Source organism: Alligator mississippiensis, chromosome 2 (genome assembly GCF_030867095.1).
Source record: "Alligator mississippiensis isolate rAllMis1 chromosome 2, rAllMis1, whole genome shotgun sequence".
Taxonomy (NCBI): Eukaryota; Metazoa; Chordata; order Crocodylia; family Alligatoridae; genus Alligator; species Alligator mississippiensis.
Window position 1 is genome coordinate 225,939,191 of NC_081825.1, and position 25,576 is coordinate 225,964,766.

The 25,576-nt window shown below is 44.6% G+C and overlaps 2 protein-coding genes across 3 annotated transcripts in view; one reads left to right on the forward strand and one right to left on the reverse strand.

The window, feature by feature from the left end:
* Positions 1 to 1,581, reverse strand: part of LOC102558965 (astacin-like metalloendopeptidase) — a 77,586-nt gene extending 76,005 nt beyond the window's left edge. The window contains exon 1 of the transcript XR_009460110.1: positions 1,495 to 1,581. The gene's annotated coding sequence lies outside the window, so the exon portion shown is untranslated. The remainder of the gene's footprint in view (positions 1 to 1,494) is intronic.
* Positions 1,582 to 2,213: 632 nt separating this feature from the next.
* The window catches only part of LOC102576723 (transmembrane protein 263), a 313,136-nt gene continuing 289,773 nt past the window's right edge, over positions 2,214 to 25,576 (forward strand). Inside the window, exon 1 of one of the 2 annotated variants that reach the window (XM_006274064.4) lies at positions 2,214 to 2,364. In XM_006274064.4, the coding sequence (XP_006274126.2) occupies positions 2,359 to 2,364 (6 nt within the window). In that variant the 5' untranslated portion in view covers positions 2,214 to 2,358. The remainder of the gene's footprint in view (positions 2,365 to 25,576) is intronic. The other variant, XM_059722782.1, reaches the window with a different exon arrangement.

Below are 25,576 nucleotides of genomic sequence, written 5' to 3' on the forward strand. Positions count from 1 at the left end.
CCATTCTACCTTGAACCACATTTTTATGCAATCGCTGATGATGCAAATTAATTGAGCTGCTTTCAGACACCCAGCAACCACCTAAGCACCCCAACCCTCATCACTTCCCCAAATCAGCCTGGGACACCACAGACTGGGGTGGATTACAGGCAACGGATGCACTAGTAATTGAGTGGCTTTGCAGGGAAAGTCCTTTTAAAACCACGAGATAAAGCAAAGATTTTGGGTAGTCCCCTGAAGCACCCAGCTCCCTTGAAACTCAGAAGCAGGGGCACCCTCCCCACCCACCTGGCACCTCTCCACATCACCCCAAATCAGCCTGGCACAATGCAGACTGCAGACAAGTGCAGACATTAGAGTTGGAGTAAGGAGTTCTGGAGAGCAGCCAGTTGCTTTAGGGGGGCTTGGTGAGAAGTTGTGCAGCGTGGTTTGTAGAGGACTGATCAAGTGCTAATCCCAGTTTGGTGTCTGCACATAACATTAAACATGTTCATGGAGAACTGGTTCAAAATCATATTCGATTATCTAGGTATGGTTTTGAAACATTCCAGGAGCCTCAACCATTCCAAACTGACTTGGACATCTATGCTTGTAGTTTAAACCAGTTAAAATGGTCTATGTGTTATAGGTATCCATACTCTTAGAAGAATGTAAAGAAAGATCCATGATTTTGAACTGTCACTGTTTCTTCCATTTCATCTGCATTACACAAATAGCATGTGCCTACAACTATGCTGTGATGTACCATCTATGGCTACAAAGAACTTCCAACAGCCCTTAAAAACATATATCACTGATGATGATTACTAGCCACTAAGTGCATCCACACAAGACACTAACTGCACACTAGCCTAATAACACTGTGCAGTAGTGTGCCAGGCAAAATCCATGCTAATATGGTACTGCACAGTAGTATTAGGCTACTGCATAGTTAACATCCAAAAAAAACCCCTTGCACCTGCACTACTGCGCAATAGAACAAGTTACTGCACATTGATTTAGTCCTTGGTTATCCAAGTACTGAACTTAATGCGCAGTAACTACAGCACACTAATGAAGGTGTAGATGCACCCATTGGCTAGGCAACAAATTCATGCTGATTTTTCACAGAGGAACTTACAATTCTTGATCCTTCCTATCCTCACTGGTAAAAAGAGTTTCCTTATAAATTAGAGATGCATTCCATGCTTTGAACACCTCTTCTCCCAGTACCTGAACAAGCTGTGACTCCCCTTAAAAAGCACATGCGGTGCTGCTGAAATCCAGAAATAGCCCTGGATCTCCGAATACGATTCTCTGGTGCTAGGAAGGTAACTCCCCTCTGTAGTATTTATCATCATTATGTAACCCAAAACTTAGTAATTGGCATCTTATGCTATGTTATGATTTATTGACTGCATTAAGCCCAGTAGTAACCAGTGTTTTGAAAGAAAAGACATTCCAAGTCTCAGATGTTAGACTGGGACCTGGAAGACAGCTGGTTATTTCCTTTACCTGATGATGGTTTCTTTCCCAGCTGCTCAGGCAAGCTGCATCCCTGGCCAGAAAGGGGTCCACCGCAGTGCATGTGTTGCACTGCTCTAACACTGTCCCCAGAGCAAAACACTGCCTAGCGCTGCTCTGGAACAGTTTTTCCAGTGTGTGAGGAAATGCCCACATGAGAAAGGCTAAAGGGATGCTGGGACGCACCCCGGAACTGGAGACAGAACCAGTACATCTCTGGAAACGGGTTTTTCTAGAGCTCGTTGCGCCCCACGCTCCTCCTCACTCCGCATCCCTGGGGCCCCACTCCCCCCCCAAGTTAGGGGAGGGGCACGTCCTACACAGGGGCAGGGGGACAAGAGGGAGCTCCTGCCACAGCAGCAGTTAGGAGGGGAGGGGCTGGGATGGGGCGGCTGCCCCGCCAAAAGCTGAAAGAGGGGTTGACCCCTGAGAAGAGCAGCAGGGTGGGGGCTTATCCATCCCTCCGCTGGCGCGGGGGGGCAGCGGGGCTGGCCCTATGGCCCAGCAAGGGGAGGCCATGATGGAAGAGAGGGACACTTGATGCAGGGGATTCCCCCCCACCCCCAAAACCCCCAACATGGCGGCCCCCAGGCAGCCTGACCGCAGCACTTCCGATTCCGGCCGGGTTGCCATGGCACTGCCCCTCCCCCCGGTGTGTGTTTACATCGGGCGGGAGGAGCCGGAGCCGGAGCCGGAGCCCAGCGCGGGGGCGGGGCCAGGACCGGGACCGGGACCGGGACCGGGACCGGGACCCAGACCCAGCAGCTGCGCGGCGCCTCCTCGTCCTCGTCCTCGTCCTTCGGCCGCCTGCGCGGGGCCAACGCGAGCAGCGCCCGCAGCAGCGCCGGCGGCGGCATGAAGGTGAGCGGGGAGCGCTGGGCCGCGGGCTGGAGGGGGCCGCCCACCCCGCGGAGGATGCTGCTATGGCCCTGTCGGTCGGGGGGATCCTGGGGAAAGGGGCAGCCCGGGTCGTGCCAGAGATGGGCAGGGGTCAGGCGGGGGCCCTGGCTGGTCCTCGGGCACACAGGATCTCTGGCCCCCGGGCTCATCTGAAGCTTGGTGCATCGGGCTTTTATTTTGGGAAAAATTGTTCGTGTGCTAGGTCAGATCAACCAAATCGGTTCAGACTCCTCTCGACTAAGCACTGCTGGACCGTTCAAACGCTGTATGTTATGTGGCGCTACAGCTGGCGAGTATCCCCCATCCCGGACTTTCAGCTGGGGCTTCAGATACTTCTAGATCCTTTGGCAGGCATCCGACGTGCAGGCCCAAGCCCAGAGGCTCAGGGTTCGGATGCCCCCGAGTCTCACTTGCCCTCAACCAAAGGCCACAGGAGCAAGCTAGGGAGGAGCCCCTGCCCCTGCACCCCTGTTTCTATAAAGTCGGGGTGTAACCAAGATCCTCCTGCTGGAAGTTGGCCAGTGGGAAGTTAATTACAAGACTCTCATAGGGTGTTGTGTCCACAGTGCTTTGGACAGGGGTGCACCCTCCACTACACAATGCCATTTAAATCCATCTCAGTTTGGGTAATAGACCAATGCAGCAACTACAGTTGATTGGCCCAGAAGAGGCCAACTTATTTCACTCCTCTGCCCGGTGCCATGATGGGTAGGAACCTCCTGGGGCCAACCTGCTGGATGCTTGAGACCTGATAATGAATGCAGGGCTCTGGGCATTGGCAAGACTGTGACCTGACAGGTTGGGGTGGCCAACAGGCAAGAAGCATGCTAGTGTGGTAGCTCTCCTTTCTCAGTGTTTGGCAGCTACTGGCCCAGGAGGGAATCCTGCATGGGAAGAGCAGAGGCACTTGCATTTGATGCAGGAGAAGTTAAAGTGTTCTCAAACAAGCGTTCTGGGCCTCGGGAGGTTCGAGGACCGCTCGTCGGAAAGTGCCCACTCTTTGTTTTTGCTCATTTCTTTTCTGCCTGCAGAAAAATACTGGAGCAGTTCTGTTGTGGCGGAGAACTCGGTAAGACCGCGGCAGGGCAGAGTGGTTTTCACACTGTGGTTTCCTATTTGAAATCTCTGGGTTTATCTAGTGAATTGTGGTTACGCATCTAACAGCAGTAGCTTGAGTGATAAATCCTAACTGCTGTTTTCATAGAATCATAGAAAATTAGGGCTGAAAGGGACCTCAGGAGGTCATCTAATCCAACCCCTTGCTCAAAGCAGAACCATTCCCAACTAGATCATCCCAGCCAAAGCTTTGTCTAGCTGGGTCTTGAAGACCTCCAAGTATGGAGATTGCACCACATTTCTGGGTAACCTGTTCCAGTGTTTTACTACCCTCCTAGTGAGAGAGAGTTTTTCCTATATCTAACCTAAACTTCCCAGGCTGCAACTTGAGACCATTGCTCCAGTGGTGGTCATCTGCCACCACTGACAGCAGTCTAGCTCCATCCTCTTTGGAGCATTCCTGCTAGTATATTGGCTCTGGAGGACCAAGAGTTTCATGTCCATCAAGAGAATCCATCAGGTACCCCCTTGAAAGGATCTCAAGGCACCGTAGGTTGCTCTGGGACCCTGGTTGAGAATCACTATCCTAGGAACTTCTACCTTGGGTGTGATTTGTTCTGTAACTTTTTGTACAAAGTGAATTTTCACCAGCCAAAAAAAGTTGTGTTAACCATGCAAAACTCTTTGGTTAGGAAACTATGTGTTCTTTTGTATTTATATAATGGAAGATTCTGATTCGGGCATCTGAGTGCAGGTACAATTGGGTAATTATGTACTTAAAACTAAAAATCCAGTCTGCCCCATTTTTCTTGTTATATTCACAGGGATACTTAGGCTGTTTGTGCCTGTACACAGGTGTTAGTGATTTAAATGTCATAAATGATTCTCTTGATAGATATGAGACTTTTAGTCCTGCATAGCCAACATACTAGAAGGAAAACAGCAGTCAGGATTTATCACCCAACTTGAGGGAGTGAAGTAAGCCTGAAGCATGCAGAAGAATAATCTCTGCCATAAAGTGCTAGAGAAGAAAAGCAAATTGTTCATAAGCGATGGAGAAACTGACATTTTATTTAGATTGTGTACGGTGTGCCCATGAGCTTGTAAGAGTTTTCTATTAGCCTGTGTACTGTTATTCCAGTCTCTGACATCCAAGGATTTTTGTATCTTTCTGGATTGTTGTTAATCCAGGTCACGTGGGCCTACAAAAGATCTATTCCAGGCAGATGACATTCAACTACTTGATGTTTCCTGACAAGTTACTGAGTTAAATTTTAAAAGAACAAGGTACTTGAAATGCTGGCTAAACAACACTTCCTGCTTGGGGTTGAAAATGAAAAGTTCTGGGAGCTTCGGTCTTCTTGAATGCAGAACTGGGAAACAGCTAATTTTTTTTCAAAATTGTTCCTGTCCCTGCTTAATCATGCCTTACATTGTACATTATTACAAATGTGCATGACTATTTTATGGGCTTTTGACAGTGTGCAATATAGGCATAGGTTGAAGTTATGTTGCATTTTTAAAAGTGGGTGGGGGGCAGTTCCTATTGGAGTTCTTGCATCTGTCTGTTAATTTGTATAGAGTATTTCAGTATAGAGCAAATGAGTAGTTTGCCTTTCTGGTAAGGATATGTACAGGACACATCTTTATAGCATGCCTTACCTTCTGGTAAGCTCTGTTTCCCTCTTATGTCGGATAATCTTATCTATTACTAACAGCTTAAAAAAATATCTCTCTTCTTGGTGTATTAATTAGCCAAATATGTTCAAACCCTTGTATTGGGAGCCTTTCCCATCAGTGCCGTTTCTTCATGCTTTCTGATCTTTCTTAGTAGGGTTTGTAAACAGCTTTTATGTCTTTGTACTAAGGCCTCACAAATCTTGTCTCTAGGGTGCAAGAGTTCTAGTCAAGCATTAATCTTCAGGTAATACATTGTGAGACCCAACAACCTCTGTAGTTCCCTTTCAGGTCTCCCAGTGGAGAGCCTCCACTCCTCTTCTTGGGTTTCTCTTTATGCTGAGGTTTTGATCTTGGTCATCTTACTCTCAGCCTAAATGTTCCAGAATGTAATTGAACCAGGGTGGGAGGGAAGACAGAACTTAGGTATACGCTATGCCTGGGACTCAATTCCTTCCTGTAAGTCTAGCTCGCTTAGATACTTGTGTACTAGTGCTGTGCGAAATGGCACCATTCCGTTTTGACACTTTGACGGAACATCGTTTCGATTTTTGTTTCGATTTGAAACTGCTGTTCCGTTTCACTTTGAAACAGTTTCTCTGTTTTGATGTTTTGCCCATAGGCTATAATGGGGAAGCTCTAAACAGCCTATAACTTTGTAATTTCTGGCCTGATTTGGATGAAACTTGGAGGAATGGTAGCCCCTGCTGAGACCATGAAGTCTGCCAGCTTTCAAGGAGATAGGTACAGGGGCTTCTGGGGCCCTGCACCTCTGGCTGCTGACAGGCAAAACTTGTGATATGGGTGCTTGTGGGACTGTGTCTGTTTTGGGGCACAGGGGGGTGAAAACTGCTGGCCTGCTAGGCCCTGCTGCGGCCGCACAGCCTGCCGGCTGTCAAGGAGATAGGTGCAAGGGGGGGGTCTGGGTTCTGGGGCCCTGCTCCTCTAGCTGCTGACAGGCAAAACTCGTGACATAGGTGGGTGACACTGTGTGTGTTAAAGTGTGCCTTCACTCAACTGACACCAAGGCAGAAAGCAGGGCAGTTCAAACAATGCTGCCTTTTATGCAGCTTTTCTATCCCTCCTTCAGAGCACTGGAATTGGAAGGGACCTGAGGAAAGGATGACGGTTGCTGTCCAGTTATGCAGTCAATAATGACAGCGCTACTTCCCCCCCCACCCCCTTCCCCCTTCCTTTCCTTGCTTTAGTTTCTGTTTCCCTGTAGGCAAGCCCAGTTTGAGCAGGCAAGCCCAGCTTGAACTTCAAAACTTGAAACATTTAGAAAATTTTGAAACGTTTCAACTTGCCTTGTTTTGTTTTGAGTCTGTTTCGAAGATCTCTGTTTTGTTTCGATTTTGCTGTTTTGAGCTCAAAACGAGTCGAAACAGCATCAAAATGAAACTGCTGGTGAAATTTTGCACAGCCCTATAGCTTACCCCGTAATAACTCATTCTGGCTTAAAAAAATCAGAACAATATTTCATTTCTTGACAATGTGTCTATAGATTTAGCTTTTTCTAAAAACAACTTGCCTTTATTTGTTCTTTTTTTCCCTTCCCATCCCAATGCCCTTCCCTCCCCTACACCCATCACCTACCTTTTGTTATTTCCCTAGGAAATAGCATATCTAGGGAGCAGCTTTAAAGAGTGTGTATTATACTGCTAAAGATTTGTATATAGGATCTATTTTAAAGGGGGAAAAATTACTGCAGGTGCAGTGCTGAAGTGGTGGGAAAATATTTTGTAATATTGCCATGTCCTGAATGGATCATTTGCATTCATTGCTGATGGTAGTAAAGCTTGATGGGTGTTTTTAAGGTCAATGAAGCAAAGAAATGTCCAAGTTCTAACAGATGACTTTTTTGCTGTGCTTCTCTTAATATTGGACATTTTATGTTGGACATAGAATCTGTCCACTAGTCTCATGGAGTCAAATTGTCTTTTTTTTTTTCATATTGCATAAAGCAGGGGAAGGGTGGTAGAAGTTAAAGGCATTATTCCTTCATAAAGGAGATCAAAGCTGGCTGAAACCCAGGGTTCCTAAAGTGTAGAACAAAAAAGAGTGTATGATTGGGTCGAAATGGGTCTTAATATTTTTACGTCTGCTTTTCATACAAGACCTGGAGAGTACATCTAGTTCTTTGTGCCTCTTCTTTGACAAATCTCCCTGGTAGAACCAACAAAGCTGCATCCCATTTCCAGTAACAGCCTGTGGGAAGGTGAATTCTCCTATCCTGCTCTGCCAATCAAAGGAGTGAGCGGCAGCATACCTCCTAACCTTACTCCAGCAGTGTAATGGCTTACTACCACCAACCCAGAACACAAACTTTTTATACCCAAACTGTAGGAAAAGGCTCTGGATTTCTTACTTATATGCATAAAAATTGACATTTGCACTCTCTGGCTAGATAGATATCTTCACTTCTCCTAGTTGGTAAATGAATGCAGGCAGAGAATTACTGTAATCTATCAGATGAGTTTGCTGCTACCTTGAGCACTTCTAACGCTGCATTAGTTTCATAGCCTAACTTGATTCTGTGCCTAGGGGATGAAGAATGTTGAGCAGTAACAGATTTTTGGTTGTAGCCATGTTGATCTAAGGACATAAGAACCTTGCCAAGCAGTGATGGAGTTTGTCATAGCGTCTTGCCTATGATAGAACATTTGTTTAACTGAAACCCTAATCGGATATTATATTAGAGTTATACTTCCCACAAAGTCAGATAAGTGCTCTTTACTGTGGCTAGTTATGCAAATTGTGAGCAGGGGGCGTGAACATCCTTTATGGCTATGATGTTTTCCTACAAGAAACTTGCTGTTGTCTGCTGAAATTAAAGTGAATTTTGTGCCAGTGCTGTGGTTGCATGCAAAGAGGTAAGTGGCTGTGCCCAGCTCCCTGTACAGCGTGGATGCAGTACAGTAGGAGAAGCTCTAGACTTGAGCTCCTGCTACCCAAATAGCTGGGGACAGCAGTGGTAGGTGGGGGAGGAGGCAAACAGGAGGAGAGGTGTTGCTGAGAAAAGGGTTGGGGAGATGGAGATTCTTACCTGACTTGGGGCTTAAAGTCCCTGGCTACTGCTCCCGTGACATGGTTTGCCCATCCTAGACGCTGGGAGCAGGGGTGCACCCATCCATGTAGCACCCGTTACTACTCCTGCACCCTCCTTTACAAATCCTGGATATGCCCATAGTAGGTGAGGATGCTGCTAAGGAGCTCAAAGGCTTTAAGTCTCTTTGTTTACAAACAAAAGGAGTCCTGCAAGAAAAATGAAATTTGGCTTTTCCATGCTGTGCAGCCTGAAAGATGTGTGAGGCTTTTATTTAGTAACTACGACTAATCAAGAAGAGGGTAGAAATAAAACAAGGTTGAGCATATTCTATTCCACATTTATTTCTTCAGAGATTAGTTTTTCAATCTCTGGATTCTAGCCTGCACTTAAGTTTTTAAAAGGAAAAATATATTAGTGAAGGGTGAACCTACTGAGAACTGTGAAGGCCACAATGTTCTCGCTTAGGATAGTTTGTAAAGTACCCTGTTTTGGTTAGTCGTGTATCCTGCATTTGGCTTCCTAGTAAGAAACTAACTTGTACTTTGCTCATTTATTTGGGTGGCAACTCTGAAAAAAAGTGGGTAGCTGACAGAAGAGGTTTTCACCTGGGCTTCTTAGGCTTTTACCTCTCCTTTTTGGGGACAGTGGGATGGGTTTTTAAGTGATTTTTTAAATTAGCATTGTTAATGTGAAAAGTACTTGTCTTTACAGTGACTAGCTGGGCCATACTTGCTTCCCCCACGCTAGCCCTGCGTAGCAGCTCTGTGATAGCCCAGCCTGGCCTGGGCCAGGGAGCCACATACAATCTGGGCACACAGCTCCTGTGGCCCCAGCCACAGCTGGCTGAGAAGGGCCCTGCCCCAGCAGCCTGGCCCCTCTGCACCTGGCCTCAGCTGCGCATGTGAGCAGGCACAGCTCAGCCCCATAGTCCCAACCCCAGCTCTGCGCGGATAGCCGGGTTAGGCAGGGCTACGGGGGCAGGGCCCTTCCCAACCAGCTGTGGCTTGGGCTGTGGCTGTGCGAGCTGTGTGCCCAGATTGCTCTTGGCTCCCTGGCCTAGGCCGGGTCAAGCTGTCATGGAGCCACTGCAGTGGGCAGGGCTCTCTACCTCCTCCTCCTCCTCCTCCTCCCCTGCTGCAGGGCCGGGTTGAGGGGGCTTTGTGTGATGCTGCCTCGGGGTCAGGGCTGGATGGGTGCAGCACTGGTCCCTGCTGTGGGGTGGCAGGGGGAGGGTGCGGGAACTGGTCGCAGGAAGCCCTTGGTGTCTTTTTTTCTCCTGCAGTACAGAGCTGGTGGGTGTTCTTGGTTGTGGGGGCTGCGAGCAAGCCCTCTGCTCTTTAGATGGTGCTTGTAGTGGTGTGAGGGGTCTGGCCAGGGCTCAGGCAGGGCCTGGACTAGATACTAGAGTACCTCTGGAGGTCCCTGCCAGCACTGCTTCAATGCGATTCCTCCCTCCTTCCTCCCCTTTGCCTCAGCCCCATGTCTGGGGTCTGGCCATGCTCCCACTCTCATTGCTTCACCTTTGGTGCCAGTGGAGGCTGAGGTGGGCATGCTGCCCCCCCCAACCCAGGAAGCCTGACAAGGGCTGTTTCCCCCTTCCCCTTCCAGGCACACCCTGGCTGGTAACTCTGCAGGCCATGGGGGTGGGGGGTAAACTATTCCCCAGTCATACCTGCTGGGCCTTGGCATGTTCCCCTCCCAAGTTCATGTTCCCTTCAGCCTTCTGGCCACTGCAGAAGTGAAGGGGGGAGGGCTTGCTCCAGCACCCCCTGGCTCCTAGCCTAAACCATTGCAGGCATGTGACTGCATTTCCAGAATCAAAAGGGAATGTGTATTCACTTGCTTGTCAGTTCAATCTATGCAGGTTAGACTAACCTGCAAAGATTGACTCTATTCAGGCTTGGGATTTTTGAATGTCTGTACTTAGCCACAGTAGCTACAACCCTCAGCCAGACTTTGAGACACTAGGGTAAAATTGTGGCTCCCCTGAACTTGATGGGAATTACACTGTTTGACCTGAAAGCAAGGATTTCATCCCAAATTCCTAGAATTGTCTGGATTATACTGATGTGGTGTCAGATATTTGACCAAAGGCTTGTATCTTTAAATGAGTGACTATTCAGTGAAGCAATTCGGCTTAGTTTCTTTCACCACCTGCATCTCTCTAGAATGTTGCTTATTGCTTTTATCAGGAAAATGAAGCATTGCACATGTGCAATATGAAAGTTTAATTGTATCTAAATTCATTTATTCATAACTAACAAACAGTAGTGAGTATTGTAGGCCTGCAAATGTGAACTTTTAAAATAAAGTGACTTTTTGAATGCTAAAGGAATTTGCACACGTGGAAAAACAAAATCAGATGTCTTGAGAAAGTAATTTCTGTTTGTTATGGATTTGTCTTTTGTCTTCATTAGTACAGTATCTGGGCATTTTACATTATTGTGGGTATCCTTCTTTTGTCTTCCAAGTAGGGGAATGCCAAATTTAGAAATGGGGAGCTGAGGTGCAGAGGACGTTTTTCAGAAATATTTAGGTGTTGAAGTATATAGGCTTCTGGGGAGGGGCATACATTTTTAGGCCCCAAACAGATTAGGCTTTGAAGTCAACTCCTGTTGTTTTTCAATGCCAACCGCACTACTAACTCATGGCCAGTTCCCTTTCTGTTGTAATCAGGGTTCTTTTCTGGCATTGCAGATTTTCATCTTTCTTCCTCGGATTGAAGATCTGTTTTCAAATGCTTCTTCTGAATATGTATCAGCTTGTCTTCCCTTGCCCCAACCTTTCGTACTGTGGGATTACATTAAGGACTGCCATTTTTCTGATCTTTTCTTTTCCATTACTTCTCTGATCCTGTTGTTCAACTCCTGTTTGTTAACTACCTGTGATTTTGAATTTTCCAGAAGGGGAGGGTTGTATTATAACAGAAGATACAGTAGTATTAGAGTGATGTTGTAGCCATGATCATTCAGGAATTATGTGGGAGGCAACAATTTGTTAGGGTGATATCTTTATTGGGCCAACTGCATGGTTGATGAAAAATGTCTTGCATTTGAAAGCTTGTCTAACTATCGCAACTATGCAGTTGATCCAATAAAAGATATCACCTTAAGATTCATTCTTTAAACACCAGTTGCTTTCTAGCGCCATTTATTCTTCAGGGTTTTACAGGTTATATTTTTGGCCTAAATACAAGTTTGCTCATTTGATCTACCAAGAGATGTCAATATATCTTGTATACTGTCACATGGCTGGGCTGTACTTGTAAGGAGTTTGGAACCATTTGGGCACTATATGCTGAATGTGATATTAAACTCGGGTGTCTCCATGCTCCCAGAGCATTTAACTTCCTGTGATAGTAACTGAAGTATAATTTAAACTTGTTGGTATAACTTGTTTAATCACTGTGTCCTGATCCACATTTCTTTCCAATCAAAATATATATTTTTATGTCTAAGGTGTATGTGCAGTTGCTGAGTAATTGATGAGTGGTCCTTTGACAGCAAGTGCCAGCAGTTCTCTCTTGTTTCCTCATATGCTTTTGAATGCAAGTCACCATATCTGCTGTTTTGTGCTTGACTCAAGGGCTCTAGGTAGGGGATGTTTAGCATACCATCTTATAAGATCCTTGCAGGAACTTGGCCCAGGAACACCTAGCCAGTGAATCCCAAATAGTATCAGTGCCTCATGCATTTGATGCCCAGCTCAGCCAAGATGATAGCACTCCCTGGGTACATACAGTAGTAGAACTGTCATTTCCAAAGTCCTTTTACTGATGAAAATTGAAGCATTTATAGACTTTCTCAAGCACTTAAGGTGGTTAGCCAGGTTTTTTTAGACTATGCTTCCACTGAAATTTCATAGTTTCATAGTTGTTGGAGGTGGAAGGGACCTCAGTAGATCATCGAGTCTGACCCCCCTGCCCTGGGCAGGAAAGAGTGCTGGAGTCATATGACCCCAGGTGCTTGTCCAGTCTCCTCTTAAAGACCCCCAAAGTAGGAGAGAGCACCACCTCCCTTGGAAGCCCATTCCAGATTCTGGCAACCCTTACCATAAAGTTTTCTGATATCCAACCGTAAAGAAGTTTTCTGATATCCAACCTAAATCTGCTCTCTGTTAGTTTGTGGCTGTTGTTCCTGGTTATTCTAAGGGGTGCCCTGGTAAACAGAGCATCTCCTATTTCTTGCTGCTCCCCCTGAGGAATATGTAAACAGTCACAAGATCCCCTCTCAGCCATCTCTTGTGGAGGCTGAAAAGATCCAGGTCCCTCAGTCTTTCCTCATAGGGCCTTACCTACAAGCCCCTCACCATACAAGCGGCCCTCCTTTGGACCCTGTCAAGGTTATCCACATCCCTCTTGAAGTGTGGCACCCAGAACATACTCCAACTGTAGCCTGACCAATGCCGCATAGAGGGGAAGTATCACTTCCCTGGACCTACTTGTGATGCACCTGCTAATGCGTGATAGTGCGGTTAGCTTTCCTGATTAATTGGTCACGTTGACGGCTCATATTTATCTTGGAGACAGCTATGACTGAGATCCCTTTCTGCTGTAGTGCTATTAAGAAGGTCATCCCCTAGCCTATAGGTGTGTTGGTGATTTCTTCTCCCTAGATGCAGCACTTTGCATTTGTCTTTGTTGAACTGTATCCTATTCTTTTCTGTCCACTTTTCTAACCTGTCCAGGTCCACCTGGATGTACTGCTGTATGTACCCAGGTGCTTAAGTGCTTTTGGATTTGGTCCTTTAAGCTGGACTACTCATAGTACAAGGTACCTTTATTCATATTACTATACTACTTGATAACCTGTGTTCTCTGCTAATGTATTCCCGTCCTATGATGATGTGGTCCCCATTAGTACAGTATCTAACATTAAGTATAGTTAAATTATAACACTTGATGTTTGTCTTTTGTTTTGAGCATCCCATAAACATTACATTTAGAATTTTAGCTTGTCACTGTTAGCGGTTTTGTCATGCCCCTATATTTTGGGCCAAGGGGGAGCTATAATTCTGCACTTCAGTTTCCCGTTGGGCTAAAGTCGGGTACAAAAGCTTTTGTTGCAAATTTAAATACAAAACCTCCATCAAAAGACTCTTCTAAAACTTTGAATACAAACCCCCTATTTTTGGTTATAGATCAATTTTCACTGTACAGAAAATCCAGCTGATTTTGGAAACCTCCGAGGTGAAGATACGTAGATGACAGAGTAGGCTTGTTCGATTAAACATTCTCATCAAATTTAGAAAATCTTCAACAGACTTAAATGCAATGTATGCTGAAAATTGAGTGAACTAGAACCTTCAATCTTAACAGGTTTCTCCCTCCATGGCTACTCAGTGCCTCTTGATAGCAGAGACTCATCTCAAATGTTTGAGAGCTACATGTGATATCTAAGGAATAATGTATGAAGATAGATTTGGTTGCATCGGCTAACTGCATAGCTTAAGTAAGATCAGTAGGCCTTGTAACGGCCAAACACCTGAAAAATGCAGGTATCCAGTTTACACAGTTGTGTGTGTTGCTGAAAACAAAGGACAAATGCATCCACTATACTAGGTTTCTAAACAAATATGAATGTTGGTTTTTATTCAATCCAGTGAACTTATCAAACACAATGTGAAAATGATTCTGTTTAGGGTCAAACCCATCCCTTTCCCTTCCTACTGGCTGAAGTACAGTAGGTGGTGCACAACATGACTTACTGCAGAGAGTGTCTTGTCCCAAGCTTATGAACTGAAAATTCTATATATGAAAGACTGAAATCTGTTATGTAAATAGATTTCCCCTGTTAACATCAGCATTCTCAGCCACTGGCCTAAGGATCAGATCTGGTTCCTGGGGCTTTGTCATCTGACCTGCAGGGCTCCTCATGGGTCTGTGCAGAGCCTTCAGGGTGTGGTCGTGTGCTAGATTTGGTGCGTAGGGCAGTGTGGCACCGATCCTGTGTGCAAGACTGGGCAGAGGTGGCACGGGGCCCCCAGAGTTCTGTCTCCAAGTGTGGTGCTGGGCAGAGGCAGCACAGGCCCTTGGGGCCCCAATATCAGCATATAGGGCCAGGTGGGAGCATGTGGGGCCTAATACTGGCATTCAGAGCCCAGCAGAGGCATTGTGGGTTCTTGGGGCCCTGATCCTGGCACATGGAGGTGGCACGGGGTCTTGGGGCTCTAATCCCAGCATGCAGGGCTGGGCTCAGGCAGCACAGGGTCCCAGGGCCCCAGTCCTGGCACGTGGGGCCAGATGAGGGTGATATGGTCTGGATCTGGGTGTAGGCCCAGTTCTGGTATGTGAGGTACAGTGCAGACCCTGGCCAGGCTTTGCACTACTCATTTGGCCCATTGGGCCAGAAGGTTGAGTGCCACTGTTCTACATCATTTGGTACTGTGCCAGTTTACAACACAAGCAATAAATTTTGCTCAGCCAGGGCAACCAGACAAGGAGCCAAAATGTCTTGATGGAGCATCTATTTTTCAGTTGGAAGAAGAGGGCTTAAAAGTGGTGGGTTCCTGGTTAACAGTAAGAGGTACATGAAATACATCATGTAAGAAGTTGTGAAGGTATGCTTAAGAGAAGGGAATAAATGTATGGGAGCAGAAGAGTTGATAGGTACATTGTATTCAATTTTAAGCTGCCTTAAGATGTTTAGCTTGCACAATATGGGATGTCAACTTCAAAGTGCTTAGAACCACTGCACTCGCAATGGTATACGCCCCAGCAGAATATTGTGCTCCTGTATAGTCCAGAAGTTGTTACACTGAAAAGCTCAACACTGTACTTAACAATGTGCTGACACTCTTACAATGTGCTGCACAAGTTACACATGGATGTACTTCCTGTACTTTTGGGCATTAGACTAAGTGATGTAGAAGACAGACCCTGACATCATTACTGTCAATAGAGGCAAGAGATGATGAAAATCACCTGCTTCTTGAACTGCTAACTGAAGGCCCGAATAGATAGTGGCTTAAGAGGCTTAAGTCATGAACAGTTTATACGTGAAGCCTGCAAGCCCCTGGAAGAGATTGGGGATGCTGAGCCAAACTTGTGGATGGAGTGGGCTGACTGCTGGGAAAGATCAGACTTATTCTTACGGTATTTTCTACCAACACTACAGAACTCCCCCATCCGGCATGACCTTGACAGAGCAGCATGGGTCAAACTGAACAGACTGAGATCTGGATATGGACGCTTTAAAATAACACTTTACAAGATGAACATCTTGAACAGCCCCATGTGTGAATGCAGTGTTCAACAAAGAGCACAGCACATAATCAAAAGCTGCAATCTTTACAAATGCCCAGATGAGGCAGATGGAATCTGCACACTGAGCGATAATACCAGATAGTGGCTCATAGATTTGGAAGTTGTTATCTGACTCCATATGAAAGAGAGAGCCTCAAGCCTGAAGAGAACACTCTGCTAGTTTTCTCAACCCTTTTAGATTCAAGGCATCCCTCAGAAAATGCCAGCACTTAGCTTTCGCTTATGTTTTGAATTCGGAAAAATAGAGCAATTCTTCTGTTGCAGAGAACTTGGGAAGAGCACAAGTCAGTGTGTTTCACACAATGGATTCCTGTATGAAATCTCTGGGTTTACCTTGTCAATCATGTTTGCACACTTAACAGTTCTAGCATTGTGTGGTACCCTGTGGCACCCTTAAAAGGATCTCAGGCCACCCTAGGGTGCTATGGCATCTTGATTTGAGAATCACTGGTCTATGTACTTGCTCAAAGAATATAAGCAATGTCTGTTAAATACACAGTGCTGTCAGTACTATGATGTTAACCGCTCCTAAACTGACTTGTTCCCATCCTTCTAAGGCTTCTCTAAGGTAGCCTGTGTGATGACTAAAAGGTGCCACCTTGCCCAACTGTAGAGAATACCTGGGTCAGAGAGGCATGAGCCATAGGTTGTTGCCTACAAAAGCTTATATGTCTCTGAACTGGGAAGGTGCCACCCTGTCTTACATTCTGGCTGACTTTAGCTCTGCTAACCAGCTCCCAGTTAAAAGCCTTGAAAATGGTGGGAGCTAGTCAGTTTCAGGACAGTGAATCATCTGAAGCTGAAATGTCCTCCACCATTTTGGAACTGATTATGCCATGGATGCTCAAACCCTGGCCTACAGGCCAGATGTGGTCCACAGAATTGTGTAATCTGGCCTGCGGGGCTCTGCTAGGTCTAAAAATTTGGTGTGGGGGAGTGGGGAGTGGTGGCAGTGTTAATTGCTTCTCTCCAGCTGCCAAATTTCTGGACCTGTGGGGAGCCTGTGGGTCTGAGGCAACCCTGTGGGGCCTGATTTAGGTGTGCCGGGGTTGGCTCCACACCATTCATTTGGCTCGCAGGACCAGAAGGTTGAGCACTGCTGGCTTATGCAGTTAACCAGAGTACAATTACATTACAAAGTAGACTGTGGAGCTGCTGCTGGAAGATGCTATACATTTAAACAAGTAACAAATATTTGCTTAAAATACAAGCAATTATTAGGAAAAAGATGGGCTTGGCTTTGTTAGTTAGACAAGTGAATTATACATGTGTCTGATGCACATAATGTGCTCTTTTTACTAGGGAGCAGGGAAAGGTAATGATATGTCAGGAAATAAATATCATGTCCACTTGAAACTTCAGGAAAATTTAATTCTGAGAGAGGTTTTTAGAATTAGTACAGTCTCTGTCCTAGCCACTTTCCAGTTTTGGCAGGTAAACTACAACAGATGTCTGATTTTAATGGTCTAGAATCCTCACAATTCTGTTTTTGAAGTAGTTTACTCCAGGCGTAATAGTAAACATTTATTACAGGAGGTGGGTATATGGAACAGGGAAGGTCATCTGCATGGATGCTGTTGCTGCTGTTTTTGTGGTTTTTGGTTTGTTTTTCACCATCTTCTGGAGATCCAACAGTAGAACCGGCAGGAACAGTAGTAAGTGTCACAACCAAATTAAATAGTGCCCATGTCACAAACAAATAAAACCATTCAAAACAGTTCTTTTCTGCACTAGGTTAACTAAGGGTTAACAATAATGATAATAACCGCTTTTTTGCTGCGCATGTCAAAAAAAAATTTATAACTGCAACACTAACATAAAATAAAACTTAGCCTTCTGTGCTGTACATAAATCATTATAATTGGTCAAAGAAAACAAAAAAATAACCCTGTGAGATAAAACCCTAGCGAAGACCACTAAATAATTGGCGATTCTAATTAAATTTATGACGTGGCGAAAAGCAATTGGCTTACACAAATAAAACCCGTCTTCACTTCCGTGAAGAACGGGAGACCTCCGCACACGCACCTAAAAAACCTCTGAACGTATGCTTGAGAATAACTGACAAATTAATCACTTATCAGTCTCCCCCATCTCGACCTAATCAGACATAAATCAACGACCTGCCGGCTCGATTTTTTTTCTCCATTTATCTTCCCGACCGACAAACTCTTATACAGACTGACATACGACCTACGAACCTTAAGCTATAACTAACCAAATATCTCTGACCTCCGCTATTCACCACCTTAACAGCGTAAATAAATAATCTTGCTTTGCAACCGATAAGCATCCGCCTAATTAATTTCACTCCAAGCGTCACAAATACCTGCCTGACAGCCTTCTAAGGCCCCGGACCCTTATCTGCCCGGGTGGGAGTCAGGGAGAGCTGCTGGCCGGCTGCCCTGGGTCCCGACAGTAAGAAGGATGAGTGTTAGAAGTATTTGTGTTAATTCCACTGGAGGAGGACAGCCATATTACAGGTTTAGGGAGATTTGCAGGTGGAATTCCTTAAATGTGCTCCCTTTTGGTAACATTAAATTCCTTCCCTATCTTGCTCATACCTCTGAAAGAAGGTTGAGTAGCCATACTTGCAGGTGTTGCTCTTGTGCTGTCTTAACACCAAGGTAAAAAAAATAGTCCCTATAATAATTCATTCATTCCTGAGAAGCCTTGTGTCTTTTTACTTCCGGTTGTGCAATAAAGTCTCTGTGATTGCCTGAACACACATTTTAAATGACAAATTTAACACTCAGGATTTGTGCAGGAAGTACTTGGAGGTGTCATAGCTCAGGGGAAAACGTGTAGTATAGCCAGACCTGGTAGTATGTGTTCATGCTCCAGTTCATAATTGTTTTTTGTTTTGTTCTGTGTTTCTCTTGTGAGAGCTGACGGACTCTACATCCATAAATATGTAAGTGGGTCAGCTGAAATCTGGGAGCAGGATGCATCCTTGCTAAGTGACCAGCTTCCGATGCTTTTGTGTTCAGAGAGTCAAATGCTGAAACTAAAGCTGCCCTGCAAAGGCAATATACGTACAGCGTAGTCAGAATATAGGACAGCAGGCTCCTGTGGCAATTTCTAAAGAGATTTCAGAGTGGTTATGGGAGAGGGGATGGATAACTCATATAATATTTTGCTGTTTTTCTTCAGAATTTTCTTTGTTTGGTTTCTAGGTTCACTAAAATAATTCAGAAGACCAAATACCAGGGATCCTTCTCATTACTATCTTGGAGCTATGCTGTATGCATTTTTTATGTTTCCATAGAAATGATTGTTTAATGTAGTGTTAATTAAATGCAGAAGGGGCATATTTGCAATCCCTAAAATGGAACATCTGTAATGTGGACCATGCAGAACATTGCAAGTAACTCTTGCTACTGTGGGAAAGAGGTTTGCTTCCCATAACTAGTTGAAATGTCCCTTGAACAGACTGATCTGCCATAGATTCAGTTTTTTCCAGCTTTCAGTTTGGAAGGGTAGACATCTCCATTGGAACTGACTAGCAAAAAGGAAACTGGAATGTGGTTGGTCAGAAATCTGATCTCCAGTACAATGGTTCGTAATTAAAATTGAATGTTACCTACAGGTACCTGCTGATGGTGCTCGGTTAGGGTTTTCATAAAATATGATAGGCTGTAATAGCAGAGCACTGGACTTAGCTACTCATTTGGTCCCTTTTAGTCCTGTGCATGATATTTGAATTATTCCTATGCACCTCCTCCTACTATGCGTGATTACTTTAACATTGGCAGAGAACTTCTTCCTTCCCCATTTAGCATAACAAGTAAAATCTTATGTCTTCAAGTCTGAACACTACAAATATAAAACAGCTCCTCAGAAGAGCCCTGTCTGAGCGAGGTAAAATAGCTTTGCCCAAATTTGATAACTGATATACCTCTAACAAAAGCTGAGGAGAAAGAAACCAGGGATTTGCAGAATTTGAGAGACAGACGCACCAAATCTGATGTGTGGTCCTATTGTGGACATTATTGCATGAACATGATGCTATGAGAATCTGTGATGGGAATCAGTGGCTGCAGGTAACATTGGTGTCCTAATCAATTGGCTCATGGTTTTAGAAAGTTATTACTTTCAGTTAGACAATACTGAAGAGGAAAAGGTGACATTTTCCCTAACTTTCAAAAAGGAAAGAGTGGAAGAACTTGGAGTTGTGGTTGTTGCAGGAGGCCTTGTTAGGCAGAAAACAGACAAGGAGTTAGGATAATCAAGCCCCTAGGTATAACACTGTCAGAACAGTGGACTAACCATCACCTGCTAATGGCAATGCCTAATCCTTAGTGTCCTTCCAAAAAACTTTGCAAAAGAGGTCAGTGTCATTATTCCCGTTGTACAGATAGTGGAGAAATAGGGAGGGGAGGTAAATGTATCCTTCCTGTAGTAATTTTATCTAGTGTACATATTTCCAATTTACTTGTGAGACCATCTTGTGGGACTTTATCAATAGCCTTGCTAAAATTCAGATATACTGTGTCCACTGCATTCCTTTTATTTACCTAACTAGTTACTTTATGAAAGAGACCTGAGGAAGGCATTTTATGCCCACAAGTTTGTCCAACGCTTCTCTCAACTATATAGCCGGTCCATTAAAAATATCAAATAATCTTTGCCTTTTGTCAAAGAAGACCAATTTAGTTCGGCTTGATTTGTTCTCAGCACATCCAAGTTTACTGGTACAAGTCAGCCTTTTGTTTTCCAGATGTTTAAAAATTGACTACTTCGTAATTTTTTCCAGTTGTTGTTTCTAAGGCCTATGGCAGTAGTTCAAGATGCAACTTGGGATCTGAACAATCATGCCTCCTGCCATGCTATACGTGTGCCAGGTATTGGATCAGGTATCGGATCCCAATAGGGCAGTATTGCTGGCTTAGGGGGAACCTGGTATTATCTTGGGCGGGCTCCCTCTGCACCAGCAAATTGGGTGCTTGGTGCCTATGGCTTGAAGTATTGGTCATCTGGTCAGAGCTGCCAGCTGCAAGAACATATGGAGTCCTGCAGCTGGAAGCCCTTGTCAGCTGCCCAGTCCTTCCAGGTGTGGGAGTGTATCCAAGCCCTTGGGCCTGACCACACTTTCAATTTATGACATACAGGAGCCAGCCACAAATTATTACATGTTTTTGTGTAATATGTGGCTTATTCTCTGTTTTATTATGCCATTAATTGAATGAATGTATGGCCAGGTTACTACTTTACTAGTAATTAACTAGTTAATCATGTCTTATGTATTAACATCTGCGGGGGGGCTCAGTTACTGAGGTTGGGCTGATCAGTATAATTTCCCAGATCCTTCCTCCCCACTCCCCCCACACACACTTAAAAAAAATCTTATTTTGCAGAGTACTATGTTAGCCCTTCTCCAGTCCTCTGGGACCTCACCTGTCTCCCTTGGCCTTATAAAAATTATAGCCAATATCTGGGTAATCTCTTCTGCCAATTTCTTCAGCACCCTTGGATGAAGTTCATCAGGCCCTGCTGAATTAAATTTATTCAAACTAATCAAAAGTTCTCCAATACTTTCTTTAGTTACCACATCCCTTAGTTAGACTTTATCTTCCTTTGTTTGTGTAACTTTTTTTAGCTATCTGGTTGCATCCTGTTTGGTTGTTTGTTTGGTTGTTTGTTTGTTTGTTTGTAGGAAGAGAGGAAGAGACGGAATATCCAGGTGAAATAGCCTTTTGTGTAGCTCTCTCCTCTTCACATCTTCTAGTAATCGGTAACGCTGGTTGCATCTACACGTACAAATGAACCACACTGAAGTTGATTGCTCCTGGGTGTGGCGTTTACACATGCACTGGGGACCATGGCATGTCGAGCTGGAGTGGAGCAGCCCTGGCTGGCAGAGGGTCTGCAGGGGTCAGCCTGCCAGCCTGGGGCTGCTCTACCCTGACTCAGTGTGCTGCAGAGGGGCTGGCTGGGGCACAAGGGTGCTTCAGTGTGGGGCTAGCTGGCAATCAGTCCCTGCACTGTAGCATGCTCGTGCCCCGATGAACCCTGCTCTCTGTCTGCGCGTGCATTTTTGTGCATGTAATTACTCTGCTGTAGGATAATGCTTGTCCTGGACAGCACTGTCCTACAGTGAAGTTAATTAATTTACTATGCCCAAATACATGGTGAAGGATTACTGTGGAGCTAATGTTTGGTTGTGTTTTGGGGTCCCCCTGTTTGATTTCTGAGGCATCTAAGAAGCTCCTTATGTAGCCACAAAGAACCCCTTAACTGCATCCACATAGGCAGGAGTATGTGTATGCAGCAGTACAAATAGCAGTAGCACATTTTTGTGCCACTACTTTGTGCTGCAGTGGAAGCCTGTGCCTGTGCACTTGGCAGCTAGACACATTGTCCCACTGCTCCATGTGCTAAAGGGGGTGCTGCCTGGGGCAAGAGTGCATTGGTGTGAGGCTAGCCAGCAGGTAGCCTTGTGCTGAGGCACCCTGTGCCCCAGCCAGCTGGGGAGTAGCATGTGGAGATGAAGCAGACAGCTCTGTGGGTTGCACAGCCACTCTGCTGAGGCACCCTGCACCCTAGCCAGCTGCTCCCCAGCTGGCTTGGACACCATGTGCCTTCAGATGGAGGAGCAGGCAGCCCAGGGCTTGCTGCTCCTGTGTCTCTGCGTGCTTCTGTGTGGGCACTCTGCTGCAGAGCTCCTGCACTGAGGCATGTGGAGCTCCCATCTTGAAACACAGTGTGCCCCAGCCAGCCAGGGAACAGCTGGTTGGGGTGCAAGGTGCCTCAGTGCAGGGACACCACAGCCCATGGAGGCAGGAGCAGGCAGCCCAGCTGCCTACTCCCCCATCTCTGTATTTGTCCTGGGGCACAGCACTTGGGCATGCTTTGCACTGCTTTTGATGGGTTTTTTGGCTTGTTTGTTTTTGGGGGTTTTTTTGCTACTGGGGAATCCCGGTAGCAAGGTTTGGCCCAGCTCTGCAAGTTAGCACTGCTGTGCACAGTTTAATGCGCAATGCATGTGATTTGTGGTGTTGCAAAGAGGTTTGTAGCACCACAAACCACACTTGCCTACATGTCTGGATCCACCCCTTTTGTTTTTCTTATATTATGCTATTTATTTCACAAAGGTGGATTTGCAGCGTGCTGGGCTGAGAGAGAAAAGGTGCTTCAGAGAGTGCATGCATATGGGCCCACATCTCTGCTTATGCCTTGTGAGTCAAAATCGGTCACCAGGTACCAAATAGCTGGTACAGGATTATTCCTTAGGTTTTCCAAACAAAGTCAAATATGTGCAGATCAGCTGATGCCAGTTATGTGGTAGGGTCTCTCTGGGACAAATTAAAATATGCAAGTGCCATCATTTCTCCCCACCAGTGCTGAAGTTATTTTCATAGGAATATCTTCAATTCACAGGGGTTTAAACCCATTAGGGAAATAAACCTAGACACTGAAGAAAATGTATTATTTATGGCACTCATGGGTATATATTTCATGGCTATATTTGAAAATCAGTGTTATCTATGCAAATATAGGCTTTCCTTTCCCTCTAAGATATACATCAGACTGGAAAGATTAAGTGAACCACCTTTTTAAAAAATTTTATAGCTGCTACTGCATTTTGAAGGGTGTTGGAATGAGGGAGGTGGCTTATTGGCCTGAGGATGGAAATGGTTGTGAATGAAGATGACCAGGGTATTGAGAGTGGGCACCACTGTTGGAATAAAGGAGCTGAGGCATTAAGGGCTGGTGAAAATTGTTGATCTTGAAGGCGTGTTTTAAACATTCATCTTTTGTCCTAGGCTTTCCTGGTGAAAGAAGAGTTGAGGTGTAGGATGGGAGAACACTTAAGTTGTGTCCTTTTGACAGGGTTTTGATATAAATATTAGTCTTGCAAGGGTTTTTTTCTTGTTAACTGGGCTTGCGTGTAGAGCTTCAGATATACTCTTTATTTAGTCTGGAGCTCTAGAGACGGACACATGCACTCTGATCCATTCATTCCCTTCATAGATTCATAGATGCTGGGGTCAGAAGAGACCTCAACAGATCATCGAGTCTGACCCCCTGCCTAGGCAGGAAAGAGTTCTGGGGTCAGAAGACCCCAGCCAGATGCCTATCCAGCCTTCTCTTAAAGACCCCCAAGGTAGGGGAGAGCACCACCTCCCTTGGAAGCCCATTCCTTACCATTTAATGTGATGGGTGGAGGAAGATAATTAACAATGAGAGTGTTGGGGTTGAATAGATTTTTAACTACCTGTTGTAAACTCAACTAGCTCTCCAAATCAGGAATCTGCTTGCTAACAGTTCAACCCAGATCTTTGTGATGAACACAAAGATGGTCAGCTCACTGGACTAGTAGCCAGGCACTATTGGGTTTGGAGACCGGTTACTTATATGGCTCACTTTGATTTTTCTGTAATCTGGGGTAAATTCTGGTTACTGTGAAGAATAATTATTTAATGTTTGTGTGGAACTTTGACTTGAAGATATAAGGTGCTGTTACTAATTGCCGTAAATGTAAGGAGAGATTATGTCAATGTTAATGCAATAATGTAAGCAAAAAATTGCACATTGTCATGAAAGTCAGAAGTCAAGGTTACAACTACGTTATTAACTTGACAGAGTTGCACATGCTGCTGGTTTTACTATTAGATCCTTTATGATGCAATACTATACAGTTGTCTCTTTGTCTCTGTCTGGTTGAAGTAGCAGGTAGGTAAATAGTTGAAAGCTTAAGCTACTTCCACAAGATCAAGAGTCATACTGTCCATCAGTTTGCTGTTCCTTATGTGTGGGGAAAATGCATGATCGGCAACAATGTCAAGTCAATCTTAAAGGCACATCCAGAAACGCCAGAAGTTAATACTGCAACCTTAATGCTTGCACTGTATTTAATTAGCACTTTTTTTTGCCTTTAAGTTCACAATTTAAAGAATTCATTGCTGTTCAACTTTTACATGGCTTGCAGGCTTATTGGACATGAAAAGCTGTGTCTGCTAGCCCCATATCTATGATAAAAAACTGTAGCTGGAGATCTACAGAGGCTGTGTTCAAAGTACCATTTTCAAATGGTAAAACCCATTCCTATTGTTATTAGAATAAGCAAAAGTCCTATTTCGTAACAAAACCTCTGCCTATGCTAAGCTCCAGATTTCATTTGTTTCGCTCTAATAGCATTCCAAAAAAAAAAAAGAACTGGTATAATAATATTTTTCTGAAAAGGGAAAAAGGATTTTTGTTCACTTGCCCACAACTTAAAAGGTTATGGTTTTCTGGTCTGGTCCAGTCCTTCCAGCTTCAGGAGCACAAATGAAAAATAGGCTTAGGTATGTGAGAAGAAATCATGACTCAAAAAGTGATTTTATTGTTTTGACAATTGAATGGGTAAATGGCACCTTATTATGGAGACACTATTTAGTATCAGTCATTTACAATTTTAAATGTCAGATTAGGCTAAGGTAAGCAGATGTAAGACAATGAACATGTCCATCCTAGAGGTCAAAAAATCCCTTTGCTCATTTTGAAACAAGTGGTATGCAACAATCTGGTAAGCAGCTGTTCTGCTTAAGAATCTGTTGTAAATGTATAGCTGTGGTGAGAACTGGAATATTGACGTATTAACTAGCTTTTTAATACTTGCCCTGGCAGTACTTTCATGTCACTTGGACTGTTCTTTTCATAGATAAGACCAGGAGGGCTGTTGTGGTAATTCAGTCTATCCTAACAAACCATAGGAATTCCCAGAAGTACTTCCCATTTTGAATTTAGAAGAGATTCTTAAGGAAAATACCTAATTGTGATTACATTTTTTTCTTTGGAAAATACACCAAGGTCATTAGTAATTTGCTTTAGCTGTCACACCCTCATTGTTAAAAATTTAGGCCTGTTTTTATGTATTTATTTGTTTAACTGTAGTCTTCAGCTATTGGATTTGTTATACCTTGTCTTCTGGGTTGAAGAGTCCTCTTATTTACTCCCTGCATAGGTTCTTATATGGTATGAGTATGATTAAGTAACCCTTTGACCACCTCTTTGGTAAGATTAATTAATTGGACTCCTTATGCCTTTCTGCTGTAAGTCACAACTTTAGTCTTTTCAGTTAGTGTTCTGACCTTACTTTGCACCCTCACCAAATTAATTCGCATCCTTCCCTAGTTAAATCT